General features: G+C 37.6%; 1 protein-coding gene across 1 annotated transcript in view; it reads left to right on the top strand.

Moving 5' to 3' along the window:
* Positions 1–18,647, top strand: part of SVEP1 (sushi, von Willebrand factor type A, EGF and pentraxin domain containing 1) — a 193,149-nt gene that overhangs the window by 8,932 nt on the left and 165,570 nt on the right. Inside the window, exon 2 of the mRNA XM_028108637.2 lies at positions 16,880–17,135. Within this exon, the coding sequence (XP_027964438.2) occupies positions 16,880–17,135 (256 nt within the window). The remainder of the gene's footprint in view (positions 1–16,879; positions 17,136–18,647) is intronic.

The following is an 18,647-nucleotide window of genomic DNA, read 5'->3' as shown; positions in this document are numbered from 1 at the left end:
TCTAGATGTGAATACATGTAATCCAAAATTAAGGAAAAAATAACTTACCACACTATTAGTAGAGAGAAACATTTTAAAGAAAGTTTGTTGCAGGACCTATTCCATGATTGAATCATTTGCTAAGTAAACTAACCTTACTAAAAGTAACTTTACTAGTAACTAACTTTACTAAAGTTAGTTTACTTAGTAAATTTACTCAGTCACTGAATAAGTAAAGTCCAAGTTAGCTATTTTTCCAGTTGTAAGTTGCTGCTAGAGTATATAAAATATATTTTGAGATACATGCATTTCACGCACTATTTCCTTCATTCCTGCTGAACCACTCCTAATAGCCTTCATCGTGTAATGCCCATCCTGCCACATCTGGTTATAGGTTATATTGGCTGCTAATGCAAAATGTAGTTTTTTAAAAAAATTTCAAAGGTGATATTTTAAAATGTATATACATGTATGTGGTTAAAATATATACACTTTAATTTTTTCAGATAGGAACTTTTTCAAATTTTCATTAGCTCCACCTCTAAACTCAAGTGCATCCGTACTTCCTTACATGTATTAGAGTAAGGGTATCTACCCTCAGCCAAGGAAGACCTTCCCCCAAGTCTTTCCCCCTTCTTTCTTATGTCTTCAAGCTCTTCCTCTCAATGTAGAACATTCATAGTACATCTATATATTTAAAACTTGGTAGCATGTTTCCAGAGCAATATGATAAATTGTCAGTATGTTTACAGAGTCTTCAAAGTAAAAAAAAAAAAAAATTACCAATCAAAGAATTTCTTATAAAATACAAACACAAGACATACTCTAAGATTCTGTAAAAGTATACTCATCCCAGCATTACTTGAAATAGGAAAAATTTAGAAACAATCTGGCTGTGGTTTGGGAGGGCTCAGTAAATGATACTTTTCTTCACCTCTCCTGAGTTCTAGATCAATTGAATTACAATACACCATAAAAGGCAGGTGGAGAATCAGACATGCTCTTGTCTCCTGCTCGTGAAGGATGTGGCTTAGGTGCACAGCTTCCTAATACTGAATCTTGAAATTAAATGGACTTGCCTCCCCAGGAATAGACAGTTCTGGGCACATGGGAGCTTGCCTTTGTAAAACTGAGAGCGCTCTTTCCCAGAAGCCAAAGGCTAAAGAGAAGGGGAGAAGGAGCAGCTGGGGAAACCCTGTTCCTCAGGAGAAGAGTGAGAAATGGTGGTGTAGGGGGGCCAAGGAGTAACTGGTGGCTGACACTCGACACAGAAACTAGAGGCAGTAACCACCAAGTTCCAACAACTCAAGACAATTTAAGAAAATACTGTATCTACACTGATATGTATTATAGTCAATAAAATCATATTTTAAAAAACTATTTAATAACATAATAAATCAGCCAAAGAACATTAAATGAGCTGAAACTCTCTGTGGGTGTTTACCATCAGTATATAGAACTGCATATGTAACATAGGTCCAATCTCATTAAATATACACAGAAAAAAAGCTGGGAAGAAAAATTTTTCAATATTAACAGAAGTTATCTACAGGTAGTGTATTTACCTATTTAAGTATATCCATTTTTATTGCCTTTGAAAGAAGTAGTTTACAATGAACATGTACTGTATAGTAGGAAGTAAAATATCAATGTCTACCTGGGCACAGGTGATTGAAGACCTACCTTTAGGGTATCTGGCGGCATAGCCTGAAGTGATTGGGCTCAAGTATGAAAATCCTTTTATGTTTCAGCTTTTATATTAAATATTCAGGAGAGTATTGTGTTTTATTCTCCAATACAGCTCTGCTTTAAGAAATAGAATGACACTTTTTAGGGGGCACCTGGGTGGCTCAGTCAGTTAAGTGTCCAACTTTTGATTTCGGCTCAGGTCATGATCTCAGGGTCATGAGCTTAGAGCCCTGTGTGGGGCTTCTTGCTCAGTGGGGAGTCGGCTTGAGATTCTCTCTCTCTCTCTCTCTGCCCTTCTCCCCCACTCTCTCTCTCAAATAAATAAATCTTAAAAAAAAAATAAAATGACACTTTCACTTATTATCAAGAAATCGAAATGATACAATTCTAGTCTTTTCTTCCTCAGGTGCCCAAGGCTGTAGTGTTGAGTCTGTAAGGGCTGGAGAATCATACTGCGTTGAAAGCACTCACTCCAGCTGTCCTTCTTCTCTCTCCCGGTGCCACACTGGATCTTGAGAATCCAGACTCTCATACAACTCTGCACACAAGATGGGTTTTTTTTTTTCATTGCTTGGTGAGCTGGTTATTTACTGAGGAGAGGAGCCTGGACATCTGGCCAGGATGTGATGCAGAGAGGGGTGCTGAGGCTGAGATGGTAGAAGAAACTGGCTCCATCACCTTGCTGAGAGGTCAGGAGAATGTGGCCCTCCTTTGTCTGGTCACACACAGAAGGGGCTGCTGACGCACCGCCCTGTCAGTGTCTCTCACTCTTGCAGGTAATCCTCATCAAAGAACATTCTCAAGAAAGAAGAATTCTAACCCTTTCGTGTTATCACATGTAAATGAAACAGTTGCCTCAAAGGACCCATTTTCCTCAATTCTCTAACTCTCCAGCTTCATTTTTTTATTGTGATTTTTTTTTTTTTTTTTTTTTTTTTTTTTTGTCCTGTGCAGTAAAAGACTGTCTGTTTGCCTGCTATTGCTGATGGAGAATGTTCAGGCACATTCAGATAATGTTGTTTGATGGTGTGTTTTGATCCTGACATTTCTCTCAACTTGGCTCACATATTTTGACCTACACCAGCTGAGTCATATCTGCGAGCTTGTCATTTTTATCCTATTTTATAGGCTTTACCTTTCCAAATGAATCTGAAATTCACTTTGAAAGAAATTAAGCAATTTTTGTATGTTTTTCACATTACTCTTTCTAGCCAAGATTGCTCTCTTTTTAGTCACAATTTCTTTCAAAATATGCATGCTTGGCTTTTAAATGTTGCTTCAAAAGTAATGATTTCAGGCAGTTATTGTTGGAATCTCCTCGTAATAAAGATACCAAAGTTTAGGCATTTTGTATCTGGTCATTAGTGAAAATCTGTATTTTAAATACACATCTGCAACAGGATGTTATGTGGGACTCGCTGTTGTCCCAGATATGGCACCAGGATCCATGGCTTAACCTAAAGAACACTGATCATTGCACATTTTGAAGAGATCACCAATAACTGAGAATGATATATTCGCTCAGAGTCCACAGACTGCAGAAGAGACCCTACACAGTCAATCCCCCCTCACCTCTTGCCCAGCACTCAACTCTAGTCTATACCAGGAGAGAATTTGGGAGCAAGAGATAAATAGAGACAGAGAAGCGGAGCAGGAATTTTTTTTTTTTAAATTTTATCTTGTTATGTTATGTTAGTCACCATACAATACATCATTAGTTTTTTTTTAAATTTTTTATTGTTATGTTAATCACCATATATTACATCATTAGTTTTTGGTGCAGTGTTCCATGATTCATTGTCTGTTCATAACACCCAGTGCTCCATGCAGAACGTGCCCTCCTTGATACCCATCACCGGGCTAACCCTCCCCCCACCCCCCTCCCCTCTAAAACCCTCAGTTTGTTTCTCAGAGTCCATACTTCCTCATGGTTCATCTCTCCCTTTGATTCCCCCCCTTCATTTTTCCCTTCCTTCTCCTAATGTCCTCCACGCTATTCCTTATGTTCCACAAATAAGTGAAACCATGTGATAATTGACTTTCTCTGCTTGACTTATTTCACTTAGCATCATCTCCTCCAGTCCCATCCATGTTGCTGTAAAAGTTGGGTAGTCATCCTTTCTGATGGCTGAGTAATATTCCATTGTATGTACGGACCACATCATCTTTATCCATTCGTCTGTTGAAGGGCATCTCAGGTCTTTCCACAGTTTGGCTATAGAGCAGGCATCTCTTGGGGAAAGCAGTATTCATACTGAAAGCAGATCTCTCTGTCCCTCACGTAGTGTTTTCCTTTCCAGCAACTCCGCAAAGAGACCAGCATTTTATATACTGGTTGGAAATTTACTTGGGCAGAAGCTTTCATTTGTCTCTCTGCCAATTTCATGGAGAAGAAGTAAGCCAGAGACATGGCCAATGTCTCCGTTTTGGGTTCGCCAGAAGCAGAACCTGAGATGAGGATTCAAGAGCAATTTGCTTCTTTGGGAGGTGATCCTAGTAAACATTGAGGACACGAGACAGGGAAGGGAACCAACAACAGAAAAGGTAACTTGTATTGAACTCCACCGGGGGGGGGGGGCGCGGGGGTAGTGTAGAGTTCAAGCCTTAGAATGACCACAACTGAGAGGGATCTGTGGCACTTAGAAACCGACTCTCGTCTGTCACTGTTGAGAGGGGCTCCGAGGAGGGCACCAATTCTGTCACCTCCCCTGCGAGTGGGCAGAGTGGTCTCCAGGCACCAAAGCAAGCCCTCCGACGAGGAGATACAGATGCTGGCAGTTGGAAGTCTGGGATGTGCGAACAGGGAGGTATGGACAGGGTCTGCTGTTGGAGGCAAGAAGGAGTCTCAGAATGGCTTGCCCTATCAGCACATTGCAAAGCCAAGAGGTATGACTTTTCCATGGGTGAAGGAGAACCACAGAAAGGAGCTGGAATTAAGTCACTTGGTTGCCCACTAAGGAAGACAACTCCAGTAGTCAGAAGTTATGCAGACTCCTGGAAGTGGGATCTGGGGAAAGGTGGGGAATTCTCTAAAGAACATACACAGGGCGAGCATCTGCTGGTCCACAAACTTGGAAAGCCCCAGTGGCTTTTTCTTTATTTCTTTTCACTCTTTGCTCTTTTGAAACTTCCTTTTTCTCCTACAGTTTCAAGGCATAAGACCTGCTATCAGAATTTAGTAGGCAGAGATTGTTGAAGTCCTAGCAACAGAGAATTTTGCAGGGATTTGCAGAGTAATCGGTATTCACCTATTTGACATGTTCCCAAAATGTGGAGAAATACTGTAGGGACATATCTGATTAAATAAGGGAATTATAGGGAAACATTTTATGTAGTTCCATCATAGCACTTGTTGTGGAAGTGATGCCTGTCTCCTCTGCTTGACAAGGACAGAGATCCCATCTTATTTGATTTTATGTATGCTCCAGGATAGACAATGATATTCATTATAACCTTGGAGTTTCTGGAAAAGACATATCTTTGGATATTTAGCATTTTAAATTTTAGTATATCAAAGAGTATTGTGCTTCTGTGATTTCAAACTAAAACAAGGATGGTCATGACATCTTCTCAAAGGACTGTTTAGGGGATGCTTGACTTTTCAAATGATAGATTTTAATAATTTCAGCCAATTCACTCTTCAGACCCCTTTCTCCAGGGAGCAATAGGAGGTGATGAGTAGAATCTCAGGCAGGTGTGACTCCCTACGTTTTTCCCCCTAAATCTGATCAAGGAGGCCAACCACACAGCACCTCTGTGGAGAACTCCATGCAGTGAGTTCAGGAGGGAATGTGCAGGCATCTGAATTGTGAACTCGCATCCCCTCTCCACATCACTGTCCACACTGCCCTTTGCAATGTCATCCTCCTAACAGCAAAGGTCAAGTAGTTACTTTTCTGTTCCTCTGCCCAGGGCATTATCTCCTCCTTCCTTGCTCTGGTGGGATCCTATGGTCATTGGTTAGAAAGTCATAATTTTCCCAAATCCCCTGACCTATCCTCTTAGCCTCCACAAATAGGATTATTTGTTTTCATTCACAGCTTTGAACAAAATGTTGGTTCCATTGTCTGATTTATCTACTTGACAGACATATTCCAGCAATGGTGATAAGTGATTACTTGCTCGTCACGTACCACTCTAAGCACTTTTCCCCATATGAAGTCATTAATTCATTAAATCCTTGCAAAAGCAAAGTCTCCCCTAGTAGGTTAGTATTATTATCCCCTAAGTACAGCCGAGGGAAGCGAGACACAGAGAATGTAAGTAACTTGACCAAAGTTATACTGCTGGTAAGTCAAGGTATTGGAATCCACATGCGGGCAGTCTGAGCCAAAGTCTGAATCCTTAACCACCAGGTAGGACTACCCTGTGCTATATTGTCTGAAGATCTGGTAAGTGCAGGGTCCTCTGATACATACTCATCATTGAAGTTCATTGCAAAGACGTGAGGCAGAAAGGGCAGCCGCAAAGGGGACTAGGTCTGTGGTGACCAAGCAGAAGGCCACATGGAACAGATGCAGGACCAGGAGGAGTGAACATTTGGAGACTGTCATTTGAATGGACACTCTCTAAACACCTGCTAGTCCCAAGTGATCACCCTTATCCCCCACCCCCTTGATCCCCATTCGGTCCAGGACTCTCATATGCCACTTTTGTACAATATACTTTCATTGGCTTGCATCTCCCATCTGCCTTAACAGATATATCTACCAGCCATTGCAGAGACCAAGGCACCGAGACAGTGGAAGATCATCTTCTGTTTGCAGCACATCTACCTCTGTCCTCTTCATTTATCTAGTTCCTGTGTTCTTAGCTTTCTCTAATCCATGATCAGTTCTCAACTTCACACTCTTGATTAAAGTGTAAATATGACTCAACAGAATTCATTTTTCTAGTCCTAGGTACATCTAGTCCTTCTTTCAAATTATCGTATAGCCTAAACTTAGATTTATAAATTTATATGCCAAACCTCCGCACAAAACTTGGTCTTCCAACTAAATTCAGTTTTTCTTAATCTGGGATACACAATGTTCCCGTGCCTCATAATATTCCTGTTTTTCTTTTTCATATGCCATCCCATTTCACAAAAGAAAAACAAAACCTCCCTATGACTACTCTAGTAGTTTCTTCAGGTAAAAAGAACCCTCGCTTTAGCAATCAGCTCCATAATCATCAATGCTTGGAAAAATCTTTCTTTAAATACCTTAGGTAATGAGTTAGATTTATTTATGTATCCGGTGCATAGTTAGGGAACACTGTTACTGTAAGGGGAAGCATGTAATTAAATTATAAGAATTGGTTAGTCCACCAGACTATATTATTCTCAAATATAGTTTTTAAATATAATTTTAAAAGTCAACATTTTTGAATGATTACATATGTAAATATTCCTAGAGTCACTGATGGATGATTACGTATTTACATATAAGTCTTCTAATTTATTCAACATTAGATCGTTTGGGGTTTAATTTCAGGGTTTTTTTAAGTATATGAAAAACAGAATATTTTGCCCTAGAATGGTAACTGATGTGGTCATTTATACAAGCCAAAATACAAAACAAAACAAACAAACAAAAAAACCATAACAAAGTGTCATTTATTTGGAATGCTAATAAATGTCACAATTAAATGTGTTTTTTGATAAATTTAGATAACTATAACAAATAAAATACACAGTAAGTTCATGAACTTAAAATCTCCTCTCAACTTCTACCCCCTTTGAATTTCCATGTGTCAGTACATTTGATTTGAAGTATATCTGGGTTTTTGAAAAGTTAGATTGTTCCTGAAGCCCAAATATTTACAATATAATGGTTAGATTATCTGTGTCATTTATATTGTCTAAGCTCCTGATAAATTTTTCCTTCATAGAGACTATTCATATACCTAGTAAAAAGACATCATTTCTTTCCTGACAGCTTTGAATCATAAGATTTTTCTACTTTCCGAGGAAAAATTTTACAATTGAATTCTCCCAAAAACCTACACTGTTTCCTGGCATTTGGTACTTTTCTGGAAGGACAATTTGCTCTGATAAATTTTCAAAACTGTTTTTCTCCTGGATAAGTCCAAGCATAGCATTCAATTCTTTCCTTTCTTTGTAGCTCATTTCTTCTATAGTGTGTGTCAATCACCAGTCATTTTCACTGAGAACCACATCCATCGTCAGTCCTTTGCCCACCTAGAGAGGCTGTCCCTTTCTGTATGGATTGAGAGTGGCAATTCAGAGGTTGAGATGGATCATTTATATTCTTTCTCTTGGGAATTTGGAGTAGGGCACAAAAATGCTCCGAGAGTAGATTTTTTTTTCGCCAGTAGGTGGGGAATATAAAGTTAAGACTGCACATAGAACCCAAGGAATGTAAAGAGTGAACAAAGATGTGTTGACAGAAACTGAGACAAGATACAGCATGATCCCAGAATGAAACAGGTGGATGGAAGGTTGGAGGGAGTAGCCATTGGTTCCTGCAGCTTGGTTGTTCCTGGTTCCAGTCCCTCTCTTTAAAAAAACAAAAACAAAACAAAAAAAACCTTTATTATTTTAGAGGAGGGAGAGAGAGCATGAGTGGGAGAGGCAGAGGGGGAGAGAATCTCAAGCAGATGCCATGCTGAGCTCAGAGCCCAACACAGGTCTCTATCTCATGACTTTGAGATAACGACCCGACCTGAGCTGAAACCAAGAGTCAGATGACTAACCAACTGTGCCACCCAGGCACCCCCTGGTTCCAGTCCCTCTTGAGACTCTGTTCTTCTCTGTGCTCTTGGGTTTGGAGAGATATTCCTATATATTTCCAATACATTTCCCACTTTGTTTAAGCTAATAAAGTAGATAATCCACTTTTTATTGAAAACCAAGTGTGGTTAAAACATCCTTCCTAAATTTTTATCTTGAAACTGCAAATACCTTTAATTTGAGGGTAACCATTCAAAGTCTTTACTAACTTCCATTTGCAAGTGTTTCTCTAAAAATAATTTTTGCTTCTTTTCCTTTTTATGGAAGTAATATACCCATTAATAGTTTTAGATAAAATAGGAAAATATGGTAATTATTAGAGTTTGTCTCTTACTCTTTTTATGTATATGTGTAAATACATATATAATTATATGTAAATATGTAGTAAAGCCACAGTCTATAATTTTTAATTAAATTATTTTATTTTAATGAAAAATTTCCCATACAATAAAATTCTCCTAAAATTACCTTTCAAGTATATTTTGTCATGTAGCTCTACCACAGTTGAATTTTTAAGTATTACTGGTCAGCTCTTACTACAGAATTTTTCAGTTAAAATATTCCCATGCATCACTCTCAACATCTCCCAGTATTTCCTTTCAATTCAATTCTTTCTTTTGAAATATGAATAATTTTTTTATTATACTTAGATCTCTTCCTTGCCTCATTAGATTAGCTAGACTTCTCACATAGAAGTGAGGGCATTCTTGTCATCTTCCTGAGTTTAGTGAGAATGTTTCAAATGATTTTGCCCATTGGTTTGTGGTAACTGTGTTATTAAGTAAGTGCTGCTGTATTTTTTGCCTCAGTCATTTGTAAAATCAAAAACTGATGTCCAAATATCATTTGAGATCATCTTACTTTCTCCTTTGCCCTCCTAATATGAGGCACATGAATAAGTCCCATCACATCTTTGAATTAATAGTCAAGTTGAATATGATTTTGCTATCTTGTAGCAAATTAACAATTCGCTTAAAATGGTATGTAATTTGACCCTTTTTCATTTTTATTTGGATTTTGATATCTTTACCCTTTGCTACCCAGATTTTCTTTATTCCTTGTGTATCTATAGAATGAATAGTGGAATTCAGCATTATTGGAAGTTTGTTTGGTCTTTGGCCTATTTATTCTGTTGTTTTTTATAGTCTGAATTTGGTCTGCCACTCATCAACTCCTATGCACACCATTTCCCAATTTGATGTACTGTCCCTATGGGTCCATTTGAAAATGATTTGTGTCCATGTTTAATAACAAAAGCATGTATGTGGGTGGAAAAACCCTGTGACCATAAATCTGAGATTAAGTTCTTTTTTGACCCTCTGGTTCTTCTGCGATTTGGCTAGACTGTAACAAATAGCCTAAATGTTATTTGAGCCAAGATTTTTTTTTTTATGCTAGAATTTCAGTCTGTAAAGGCTGAGTAAATACTTAAATGAGACATATTAGTGTCCTAAATATGATTTATTTTGTATTACAATATAAATAAGAAAACTCACTTACTGCTGAATATTCTTCCCAGATATACTTCTGTCATTGTTTTAGCTTTGGCTTATTTGTTTTTAGTTAATGGTTCTATTGTATCATCAAATAGTAAAAGTAAAAACCCTAGCACAGTGCCTCATATATAAGAGGCTCCATATGGATTTGGTGAAATAAGTTTAAATATAATATTTATAAGAGTTTTCATTTCACAATTGCAGAAAAGGATTTACTATAACAACAGTGTTTGGCTTAGAACTTATCCTGTTGAACATATAACTAGTGAAAATTAAGGCGTATGTCTATTGATTCTTTCATCCACTTGTTTCATAGTTACTTTTTGATCATCAATAGGGAGAAAATAATCAATCCTTGCCATACAGTATCTTGCATTTAGGTTGGGGATATAGCCAGATAAGTTAACTGTAATTATGATGGGGTTAGTGTAATGGAATGTTGTGGGATCATTGAGTCGGATTTAATATTTTCTGCACAGCAGAAGAATTTGGGAAAGTTCCAAAGAGAAGGTGAACTTCGGTCTGGATTTTGAAAGGCTGGTAGAAGTGCAGGTAGACATATTAGGAGATGAGAAAGAGTTGTTAAGAACTTCCAGGTATAGCAAACATAAGGAAAGAATGGTATGTTCCAAAACCTTCAGATAGATCCTTGTGGTGAGAACATAGCGTGAGAGGTAGTTTGAAGAAGTAGGCAGGAGATGCATTGTGGCAGGGGATGTTGCTGGAAGTATAGGACTGATTAAGTCTAAGGACATGTAAAGAAATTTAAACTTTATAGTAGAGGGAAAATAATGGAAGCTTTAAAACATGATTGGATTTGTATTTCAGAAAGATAGCTTTGAGGGTAGGTCAGAAAATGAGTTTGAAAGAAGAGCAACTTCAGCTAGAGACCTTAAAACAACTCTTGCTTTTCAATAATCCAGACAGAAGTATCTGAATCAAGGCTAGAGGAATAGGATTTCAAGGTAGGTAGATAATTCAGAAGTGAAGGGTATAGGTCTACATGATAGATAAGAAAGGAGGCATCATAATCGCTCCTAGATGCAGACTCGTGCAGTGGGATAGATGATGGTGCCACATTTGATGTATCTTGAAAACAGGAGAAAGGAACCCTTCTTTGTGCATGGAGAGGACATGTTGAGTTCGAGATTTCTATGGAACATTCAGGCAGCGGTGTCCACTGGACCAAGGAAACTTCACCTTGCAATTTAAAGAGTTTAATTTGATGTAGATTTAGGAATCGTTATCTGTAGGTAAGACTCCAAGTTCTGAGTTCACATAACATTTCCCAGGTGAGGAATAGAGAGGAGAAAGTGAAAATTTAGAAGTGATATAAAACTACAAAATAGAAGTCAATAAAACTCCCTAAATACAACCAGGAGATAGTCAACATTTTGAGGTGTATACTGTCAGCCAGACTAATACATACATGCCCACATATGCAGTCCATGCACACATACATGCACACTAATGTAATAAAATCATTGTATTGGGTTACCTACTTTTAAAATGTTTCTTTATGCAACAATATCATTGTAATGATATTTCATGATTGCCCTGTGATTTCTTTAACCAGTACCTATTGTTGGAATTTTATACTGTTTCCATTTCTTTATATTGCAAATTATTCTGGGATATACATCCTTTTAATCATTCTTTTTCTGTGTACCCATGGTTATTTCCTTAAGATAGTTTTAGATGTAGAATTTTAGTTCAAATTGTGTGAAATTTTTAAGACTTTTGTCACTTTGTCACACTGTACTCCAAATATTACCAGTCCACGTGGCATCCCCAATAGAAATATGTTTCCTCAAAAATTTTACAAAATTTTAATTAAAAAGATCTTTGACTATTTGGGAAGTGAAAAAATAGTATTACTGTTATTTAACTTACATTATTTTGGTTTAGTGAAATTAAATATTTTCACATTTTCTGACAAATAGAATTTTGGGGGGGTCTTTATTTTGTTTGGTCAAAACACTCGCCTATATTCCTGTTATTTTTCTCTATTTTTCCTTAAAGATATATAAAATATTTTTATAAAGACCTCAATACTTTCTTTGGTAAGCTTGATTAATGCATTTTTCAGTTTGTTCCTTGCTTTCTAATTTTGATTTTTTTTTTAAGGAGCAGAAACTTTAAGAAGTGTAGTATTAGTGAAAAATACTTAGAATTGCAGATTCACTTCTCATCTAATTAGGAAATTTGTGAGTTTTTCACAGTTAAGCATGATTTACATTGTTGCTTTGAGATAGACAATCTATTGAGGTGTCTTATTCTTAATTTTTTATTAATTAAAATAGGCAGAAATTAATTTTATTAAATACACTTTTAGCATCTTAAATTATTGTTTTCTTTTAATTGGGACAATTACTGTGTTATATTACAGCAAAAGATTTACTAATTTTAACCGATTTTTGCCTTTGAGTAATAAGCCTTATTGAGTAAAGGACAAAGATTCTTTGAATATTGTTTGAATTTGGTTTGGAAGCATTTATTTGGAATTGTACTTCTATGGTTATATGTGAGATTAGTCAGCAGCTTTGTATGCTAAAGTTTGTACTAAACTGTATCAGTTTGAATTTCTGACATTTTATCTCACTACCACCAATTGTGGATTTCTAAGTCTTTCGTTGAATTTTGGGTTTCCTTCATAATTTCTTATAAAATCTCTCTGTACCCACACTTGTCTGTTTTCCTCTTAGCCTGTTCTCTTTCCATGGCTTTCCATTCTTGTTCTCATAGAGGCTCTGACTTTCTAAATCCTTGTGATGCAAACACCATTGCGTTGTGCTTATTTTCTTCCTATCTTGGTATTAAGTTGTGTATTCTTCTAAACTGTCAAGTTGTTTTTGCAGTTCTTGGGTTTACAGAGTATTCTGATGGGCCTGCTCTTGGTTTTGGGTAATTTTTCCTCCTGGGATGAGGTTCTGTCTATCTTGCCCTGCACTATCTGATGGAACCCCTCTATCCAGCAGAGCCCCTCTATCTGGCTTCTTTGAAAAGCTTCTGCCAAATAAAATAAAGATAGTATGTAAGCTACAGATAAAGTACAAGAATTCACTATGAAAAATAGAACGAAATCCTAGAAAGCATTTGTTCCATGCCCTTAAGTAAATAAAACAGTGAAATGAGGATGAGACACGAGGGGATAAACAACAGATCGACGTAAGAGCAAACCTGGCTGAGAAGCTGAGAGGAATAAAGAGAGAATGTGCAAGATAAAGAAATATTGTCACAAGAAAAATAAAAATGCAATGCCAGGATTAATTCTTAATTAGAAGTGCAAAGGAAGAGACTCAAGAGTGCATAAAGCATAAACAGGGGCAGGGAAGAAAAGCTTCAGACATTTCCCACCAAACTCAGAAGGAAGGAAGATGAAATAAACAGGAAGAGAAGGATGGAGTATTTGAAGTCCAAAAAATGATGAACCAACAGACAACTTCTTTCCCCAAAAAGTACAGAACCGTAAACATTGCTTCAATGACGAATACTTGAGTATTCAAATTAAAAATATTAACTAAATAACAGACGCAACTTGGTGAAATCTTAGAATTTGAAGGATGAGGGAAGTGCTCTAAGTAGCTTACGGTGTCTTGTTTGTCCTTAATGTTTCCTAACAGGGAAAAAAATACATGTGGACAACAAGTTGAAACACTGACAATATTGACTCATTTCCGGCCCCCTGGGGGAGAGGGGCTCTGATAATAGTCACAATAGGTATCAACTTAAACAAACAACTTCTTTCAAAGATGACGTAGGAGCTTCTCTAGTTAGCATCCTCAGGCATGTGGGGCCACAGTGGATAACCACAGGGTTGTGCTGTAGTTGGTGTTCTAGCTACATGTATTTTAATTAATGGAGCCCCAGGGCAAATATGGTCCCCACGTCAGATTTGTTGTGACTTCTCTTCTTCTTTCAAGACCATTTTTCAAAACAGTTCCCTTGTGGCCTGACTTGGGGGGCTGGGGTGGGGTTGCAGTCTTGTGTAATGGTGATGGATCTCGGGTGTCAGAACACTGTTACACAACCCTGCATTTTTATCATTCTAATGACTTTTGTTGGACAAGGGGAGCTTACTTCCCTGCCAGATATTTATACAAGCTAATCAGAGGCTTGATACAATACAGATGGTGATAACCTTTTGCCGTACGATGTCCATGTTGCGTTTTTCTTAGGCAGCAGAGGGTTTGCCTCATTCAATATTCTGGACCAGAAAAGTCTATTTCTTCAATGCCTTACAAAGGATAGGAGATGATGTAAACTATTTCAGGAACCCTAAAAGGAGAGTCAAGTGCCAGGCCTCTACCACATTCCACAAACATTACCACAGATCTATTTACTTCTTAGATCTGTGGGATGAGAATGTTTTTATTGAATTATGTTTTTATTCAAGTATGATGGAGCACGAAGATTGGGGGAAGGGGGCAAAATATTTTCAGTAAATCATCCACTCCTCCTCTGTCATTTAAAGTGCATTCCAAACCCAGATCTTGTGTAATTCTTTGCTTGGACTAGTAGTCCTGCTATTCTTCTGGCTATTTTAAGCTTAATATATTGTCTTGCCAACAGATATAATGGTTCCTGTAAACACTTACCAGTTCCCTGCAAGAAGAGAAGAAAAATAGAATCATAGCTTAATGTGCTTTGCATGGAATGAGTAGTACGGCAAGAAATCTCCACAAAATCCCTAAATCCTAACCTGAATGTTAAGGAATATCATTGACGTGGGCTAAAATTAATATTATAAAATAGTATTTGCACAGAAGGACAATAAAAGCACAAGAAGAAAACCTCCTCTTTTTTGTACCAAGCTATACAGAATAAAGTGCGTGTGTGCACACAAATATTCTGTACATTCCTATGGCTCCCTCAAGACCAACTCACTCAAGTAACTGTCTTCAGAGTATCCTAGAGTTTATCCACTTACTCCCTCATTAATTCATTCATTGAATAGATATTTACAAATGCATGCTTTGTGACAATGTCCAGAATACCACACCGAAAAAGACCGTTTGCTTTTTTTTCTCTCTTCTACTTCTATCCAAATTCTCCCTTTCTTAGTGTCTTGCTTACAGTTTGCTTCCACGGTCTTGTAGAAGAGAGAGTAATCAAAATGAGCAAAAGCTTAGGGGAGTGTCTGTGGAGGTTAGGTTATGATTTCAGAGTGGAACAATCCAGAAGGAGAGAGTTTATCATGTGGTAAAGAGCAAGGCCAGTGTAAACAGAAGTTGCCACATCTTGGAGTACTCAGAGCCTGATGGATAACTTCAAAGATTAAATAAAATAATATCTCAGTTCATGCCTCCCATCACAGATCATTGGATTCCCCCCCCAGAGGCGGTCCTGAATGAAAAAAGTATATGTGTGTGTGTGTGTGTGTGTGTGTGTCTGTGTGTGTGTGTGTGTGTATCAGTCCATTCTAATTATTGTTTATATTGATGGGGCTTTTCACGTGGGGTGTGTACTAACTGAAAATATAAATGTTTACACACATTTAAATGTAAATGTATATGATACAATGAAAATATGTATGATGCATTTAAATTCACTTCAATTATTATTGTTATTGATACTCCGAATGACCTTTATTTGGCCAGAAGGCGCTTCTTCAGGCTGGTTTCTGATTCTCTTTAGCTCTTAGCAGTAGTAGGTTTTTGAGAGAGGGAGGTAAAGTGTTTGAATACCTCTTCTCAAATTGATGGCTTTCCAGGTGTCTTCCAAAGTCATTTTTAGTTTCCTTTAACTGTCTTTAAATTCAGGTTCAGTGGCTTTATCTTTAGCTCACAAACAGTAATAAAGTTCGGTAAGAGTTATTAAATTAGAATCAGTAGCTGTGAATTCTATACTCATGAAGACATGGATCGTATAATCTGAGAGAATCTGAAGTTTATAGCTGAGTCTGCCCCTTAAATGAATTGAGGCAGTTTTTTTTTAAATCACATCATCTTTTAAACAAAACATAGGATATGCTTGTCGCACTTCCTAACTACCTTCTAAATGTACTTGAATTACTGCCAGTAGACATTGAATTCTTTCTAAGAACTTGCCAGAAAATATACCCTGGCACTTTAACTTTCCTACCCGTTTTTACCTTTCCTACCCATTTCTGAGGAAAAGCAATAACAGCAAATTCAATTACAATACCAGATTCACTGCTGGACTCCTTATGCTTTTGCAGGCTGATGTTATAAAGCATCAGTGGCAATAAGTAGATGCCTTTAATAAAAAGGTTTCATTTTTTCCCTTCTATCTATAGAGGAGGGAGAGCATATAACATTATAAAGTACAACTCACTTGTCCTAAAATAATAAAGCCCAAGTGTCAGATTGAATAAATCAGTATTTTCTCGTAAAGATAGGACAGCATCAAAACCAGCTGACCTTGTGCTAATGTCGGGTGGTCCAGAAAAGATGAAGGATCGAATGAATTCTACAGTTTTGGAGGAGCAGTGGAAAAACAAACATGGGAAGTAGGTTGGCCACTATTAACTCTGAAAAAGACATTTTCTGTTAAATTTTCTTTCGGATTAGACTTTTGATCTATGATCATGAGGTGGTTCAGCTAAGTAGGTAGATGGGCAGCTAGCTGGATATACTTGGAAAAAGATACGTAGGACTCACATTTGGCTCATTTGTCGAGAGCCTGAAAATTCATAAAAATAACTTAACAATAAGTGATAATATGAATAAAAATTCATTCCATAAACATTTGCTGCTCTTCATTAACAAGGTGCACGAAGGTGATGTGGATGCTGACACTGATGATAATGATAAATTTTAAGTGCTTTTTGTGGGTCTGTGAGAAGACCATTGTAGGCACTACTCTGTGCCTGTTTCTGTTTTATTCTCACTGATCAGTGTTTGTTCTCACTCTCGTGACATGCTAATGATCTTCACAAATGCTGTTTTATATAAGAGGGGAAGCACATAGTAGGCCAACACAATACAAACTCATACTAATTTCCTTTATTGCATTACAGCAAATTCTTCGTCACTCTAGAGAAAACTCAACAAAAGTTATATTCCTCATTACTGACGGATATTCCAATGGGGGAGATCCCAGGCCAATTGCAGCATCTCTGCGAGATTTTGGAGTGGAGATCTTCACATTTGGCATATGGCAAGGGAACATTCGAGAACTGAATGACATGGCTTCCACCCCAAAGGAGGAGCACTGCTACCTGCTCCACAGTTTTGAAGAATTTGAGGCTTTAGCTCGCCGGGCATTGCATGAAGGTAAGGGAAACCCAGTGGCATGACATGATGCATTTAAATGGGGGTTCCTGCTCTCCTATTGCTTTAAACTTATTGGAGGGTAACATCAAACCCTGTGAAATCTTAGCTGAGTATGATGCCCATGTGTTCTTGGTGTATTAGGAGATGCGTTGAACTTCATAAATAGAGGTGACAGTCTGACTTGCAACAAGAGTATTTGTTTTGCTTTATTTGTTTTTTAACAGCTGCTATGGATTTTCACTAGATTATCCATATGCTCCCACCTGGAACTGTTCGAATCAATGGAGTGAATTTAGGTGTGTTTTAAGGCCACACACAGAGCGGGAAGCCTTGACTTAGATCTATTTATAGTTATCTGGAAGAATGAAGTAAACATGCAGAGACATGCACAGTGAATCTCACCAGAATGTTTCCAGAAATACACATGAAGATATAGGGACAATAAATACTTAATGCATACTTCTTGACCTGACAGTCTGAAGACATGTGTGCTTACACATTAGTTGAAGAGCATTACCCCAACAAGGAATGAAGTCAGTAAACCCATTCATTAGAGTTCGTTGTACACCATTTATAAGGATGTTTAGTTGTATGATTTCGGTTAGACTAACTTCCAGGCGTAATATGGGCATGTGTCTTGGTAAGCTACCAGGGAAAGTATAAATTGGGAGGAAATGACAGGAGATCCAGCCTCGGACCAAAACCACGTGGCAAGTTAGGCTTGATCCTTGCAGGTATCCATGTGAAAGATTCAGGTTGACGGGCAAATCATGGCCACATGAGGTTTCAAGCAATTAGTGATATTCATAAGAAGCAGATCAGCCCTATCATAGTTCCAAGAGAAGTGTTCAAAAGCAGGATCTCAGACTAGCTATGGATACAGCAAAAAAATCTTAGTCACCTACTTGCTGAGTGGCTTTTGGCAAATTATTTAGCTTTTGCACTCCTTAGGTTTCTTATTCATAGAATAGGAAATGAGAATAGTACCTACTCTATAGGATTGTCACAAGGTTTAAATGGGTTAATACATATAAAGTGATTAGAAAAGTTACTGAGGGCTTGTTATCCGCAGCCCTCATTAACCGTCCACTACTGTTCTTACCGTAGGCAATTTATCAACATCTACAAGCCTCACTTCCTCTACTTTTAAAATGGAGATATTATAATGAATACCATATGGTTTTGTCAAGGGGATTAAATAAAATATTTCTAAGTGTAGTATTATCACATGGCAGAAATTCAGTAACTGTGGGGCTTCCTTTATTTCTCCTTTTCTCAGGGAAAAGTGGTATGTTGAGTGGAAAGGCAGGGTGGCTGTTACTAGCTGGGATTCTGAAATCATGGGTGTTACCTGCTGTGTTGTACAGGACTAATTTCCAGTCCCGTCATTCCTCTGCTTGTAGGATTAGGGCCTTCTAGAACCCTAATGCCAAGTTGACCCAGAAGCTGAGTTGGGACAGAGCATTCTTTTGGTTACAGTATTGCAACAGAATTTTGGAAGGCATCACTTTT

Source organism: Eumetopias jubatus, unplaced genomic scaffold (genome assembly GCF_037043125.1).
Source record: "Eumetopias jubatus isolate StellerSeaLion01/CBP00866 unplaced genomic scaffold, mEumJub1_p1.0 scaffold_15, whole genome shotgun sequence".
Taxonomy (NCBI): Eukaryota; Metazoa; Chordata; class Mammalia; order Carnivora; family Otariidae; genus Eumetopias; species Eumetopias jubatus.
Note: the sequence above shows the minus strand (reverse complement) of the source record. Positions and strands in the feature narration are given on the sequence as shown.